Source organism: Dermacentor silvarum, chromosome 5 (assembly GCF_013339745.2).
Source record: "Dermacentor silvarum isolate Dsil-2018 chromosome 5, BIME_Dsil_1.4, whole genome shotgun sequence".
Classification (NCBI taxonomy): domain Eukaryota; kingdom Metazoa; phylum Arthropoda; class Arachnida; order Ixodida; family Ixodidae; genus Dermacentor; species Dermacentor silvarum.
Genome location: NC_051158.1, coordinates 41467395 through 41471408, shown reverse-complemented (window position 1 = coordinate 41471408; position 4014 = coordinate 41467395). Strand labels below are relative to the sequence as shown.

General features: G+C 47.0%; 1 protein-coding gene across 1 annotated transcript; it reads left to right on the top strand.

The window, feature by feature from the left end:
- The first annotated feature begins 984 nt into the window (after positions 1-984).
- On the top strand, positions 985-3611 carry LOC125945621 (piggyBac transposable element-derived protein 2-like). The gene is made up of 2 exons (XM_049667807.1): positions 985-1134; positions 1391-3611. The coding sequence occupies exon 2, from the start codon at positions 2196-2198 to the stop codon at positions 3171-3173; it is 978 nt and encodes a 325-aa protein (XP_049523764.1). The 5' UTR covers positions 985-1134; positions 1391-2195; the 3' UTR covers positions 3174-3611.
- Positions 3612-4014: the final 403 nt, after the last annotated feature.

The following is a 4014-nucleotide window of genomic DNA, read 5'->3' as shown; positions in this document are numbered from 1 at the left end:
GTCGCCTTGTAACCTGGTCCTATGGTCTCTGTCAGAATCTTTGCAACAATAAAGGGTGAGATCACTCTCACGGACTTGTCAGTTTTCTCACTATGTACCACGTGGTATCGTGGAAAGTTCTCAATTTGTCGGCCAAAAAATTGGAATATTTCTTCGGTGCGCCCCCGTTTCGGGCGGCGATCAGCAAGTGCAGGAAAGGAGCTATCCATATATGTGGGATGAGTTTCGGCGGTGGCGCCAGCCACCCACCATGGAGCCCAACAAGGGGACGCTGCAGAGTCTGTAAGGGACAGGTCCTGCAAACGCCAACTGTACGCCACCACTATAACCAAATACATATACCCAAGGCAGGATATAATGCACAAGGTTAACCCTTGCTGCCCGCGAAGTCGGAAGTGAAAGGAAAATAAAGAGAGGACAGGAAAGAGTGAAAGTAAGATAGACGAAGGTTGGAGGGAGAGAGTGACAGCAAAAGGCAACTACCGATTTCCCCCGGGTGGGTCAGTCCGGGGGTGCCGTCTACGTGAAGCCGAGGCCAAAGAGGTGTGTTGCCTCCGCCAGGGGGCCATAAAGGTCCAAACTCCCGGCTTCGGCTCAACCTCCAGGATCCCCTTTTCCCCGGACACGGCTAAGCCACGCACGGTTAAGCGCGGGAGGGTCCAACCCCCATGTGCTCGGGTCCGTGGTGTCGCAACACACCAAACGCCTGCTTACGCAGACGCCCCTGCGGGGACCTTTATTGTGATAAAAAAAAAAAAAAAGCTGTAGCAGTTGACCCAGCTCCTAATACAGAAAACGCTAGCAAGTGGTATCAGATATATGTCACATATATTTGTTGCGCACATTCCAGCTATTAGTGAGTGCATTATGTAAGTGTTAGATTGCTGTATGTCGGTCTGGCTGTGCAAACGCCAGACCAGCTTAACCCTTTCGGCCCTGGTGTCCTCAAACGAGAACAAGACATTAAAGCCAAGGCTTGCGCCATAAACAAGCAAAACGAAACAAAAACAGAAACTCAAACAACTCAGCAGGCATGTCCATCGCCATGGACATCAGTTCTCGTGCGCTCGCGTTTGCCAGAGCACCGGCAAGAGACAACAAAGATGGAAGACGACGACGTCGAAGCTGGGCCAAGTAAGTGCGTATTTTTTTTTTTTCTTTTTACTTGCGAACCGCTGCTACTAGTGAGTTGAGAATTTAGGCGAATGTTTTTAACTCCCTATAGAAGATAAAATCATTGAAAACATTCCGCACGGATGCGTAGTTGAGTCACCGCATGCATAATAATGTGTGTACTCAATTGAGTACACGAGGGCTAAGGGGGTGCCGCGTCTCGCATGTTGGGCTAGGGTGGTGCCTTGAAGTAAAACGACTTCTGTTTATTTTTCAGGCGCCGGAATGAAACCTAACTTCTTTTACTCGGCGACTAGGGCCCGCAGGTCTCGATTTGTGCCGCTCGAAGACGCAGATGAAATGTTCGCCCAACTTGGTAATGGAAATGTATCAGACGTTGGAGAGAATGAAGATGATGACGAAGATGATTTCATTCCCGAGGAAACAGGAAGCGATGACTGTGTCCTTGATTCGTCGGAAACTTCTGGAGAATCAGATGAAGAGCAACCATGTAATGAAATGTCATGGTCCAAAAGAGCTTTTGATAAACCATCTGCTGATTTTACTGGTGTTTGTGACGAAAATGAGCCTTGCCTTGACGAGCTGCCAACTCCGTACGAATATTTCTCGCGCTACGTGCCGAAGAGCGTGTTTGTTGAACTGGCTAACAAAACAAACGTGTATTCTGTGTTCAAAGAAGGAAAATCGGTCCAAACGAATGAAGAAGAAATAAGGAAGCTTATTTCTCTACACTTGCTAATGGGAGTCGTTAAATACCCCCGTCTGCGCTTATACTGGAAGCCCATTCTCAAAACAGAAATGTTCGCGAATGTGGAAATGTCCCGGAATCGTTTTGAAAAACTTCGCAACTGCCTACACATTGTGGATGTCAATCAAGAGAACGATGCAAGTGACCGCCTCTGGAAAGTGAGACCGCTGCTCAGTTCCTTCCAAAAAGATGCCATGATATTGTGCTGGAGGAACGGTTATGCATTGATGAGCAGATAATCCCTTTCAAAGGTAAACTAGACATAAAACAATATGTAAAAGGCAAGCCTAAACCGTGGGGCGTCAAGGTATATATGCTCTGTGGAGCTTCTGGCATCATATACGACTTCCTTATTTATCAAGGGTCCACTACCCGCCTGAATCCAGAAGAAAAGAAGGAATTCGGCGTCACAGGTGCTCTGGTTCTGCATTTTACATCAAGAATACCGAATGGACTTGGATACAAGATGTTCTTCGACAATTTCTTCACATCGTTGCCTGTTATTCGAGAGCTTGACAAGAAGAAGATTTATGCTGCCGGCACTATACGGATAAATAGAACCCAAAAGTGTCCTTTGAAATCAGAAAAGGAATTGAAGAAAGAAGGAAGAGGCTCCCATGACAGCTTAGTAAGCAGCGATGGAAAAATTGCCATGACACGGTGGTTGGATAATCGGGCCGTAAACATGGCATCTAACTTTCTAGCCATTGAAGAGGAAGATTGTGTGTCACGATGGAGTAAGGCAGACGGTACATTTATCGAAGTCAAACGGCCTGCAGTTGTTCGAGAATATAATAAGAGCATGGGAGGAGTTGACAAGACAGACTTCCTTGTGTCACTCTACAGGACCAACATTCGTTCAAGGAAATGGACCTTACGCGTCATTGCACACTTTATGAACCTGGCTGTTACCAATTCCTGGCTTGAATATCGGCGGGGTGCTGAGCTCCAAGGAATACGCATGAACGATCAGATGGACCTTCTGGATTTCACGCTACGTGTTGTGGAAGCGCTAGCAAAAGCTGGTGTGGCTGACATGCCACGAAAGCGTGGAAGGCCATCTTCTTCCCCAATGCAGCCATTGAAAAAGTTGCAGTATGGCAACCGAAGGCCAGTTGAAGATATCAGGTACGACCAAGTTGGTCACTGGCCTATTGCAAAAGAAGAACAGCAGCGCTGCATGTTTGAAGGCTGCAAGGGGAAGCCAAGAATCAAATGTGAGAAGTGCAATGTTCACCTCTGTCTCACAAATGCAAGAAATTGCTTCAAGGAATTCCACATCCATCACTGAAAATGACACATTGCCAGTAGCTCAAGTATTGGCAAATAGAGATACCACACAACGGAAAATAGACGTCAGCCACGAAGAAGTGTCAGCTGCGCATCTGTCTCCACGCGCACACCTCGTGTGAACTCAGCGGCTGTTTGTCTTCATCGACGGGTTGGTTTCTTTGTCTTCTTCAAAAACATCTGAGAATGTGCACTCCACACTGCAGCTTCAAGATTAGCAACTTTTACTGCGTCGAAGTATGTTTGTAACTTGGAAAATAAACATTTACAAAAGATACACTCTTGTCCCTATTACACCCACTGGGCCCTCATGTACTCATTTGAGGACATGATCCCAGACATTACATGAAACTAAACACAAACAGTTTTTTCATAAATTTCGGTTTCTTATGCGGCAAAGAAGCGAAATACCATGGTAGAAAAAATATAGGTGCGATAAAAAAATTTCAGGGCCGAAACGGTTCCCTTAAGGGATGCAGAAGTAGGCGTCTCTTTCCTCCTCTACAATCACCATATATGTAGAGTAAACGTACCCTCTTCAAGCGCGCGAAAGGCCGGGGGGGGGGGGGGAGGGGGGGCGTCGTTTAGCTGCGGCACCAAGTGCCCATTTATATCAGAGGCTCCGGCAACAGTCACCAACGCCGCACGCATTTTGTGCGACCGCGGGCAAAACGCCGACGGCGTCGACAACAGTTCTGCGTGTTGCCGGTGCTGCTGCATGTCCACGTTTATACAGCTGATTAAGCTACTATCATTACTCCATATAGCTCTCTACAAATTTGCTATCGCAATTGATGCTTCGCCTTTAAGGTGAAACTGCGACAACTTTTTCTCCTTTACAA

What these genes read in the sequence shown, in the direction of transcription:
- LOC125945621 (XM_049667807.1), top strand. Translation starts at nt 2,196, where the DNA reads ATGCTCTGTGGAGCTTCTGGCATCATATACGACTTCCTTATTTATCAA.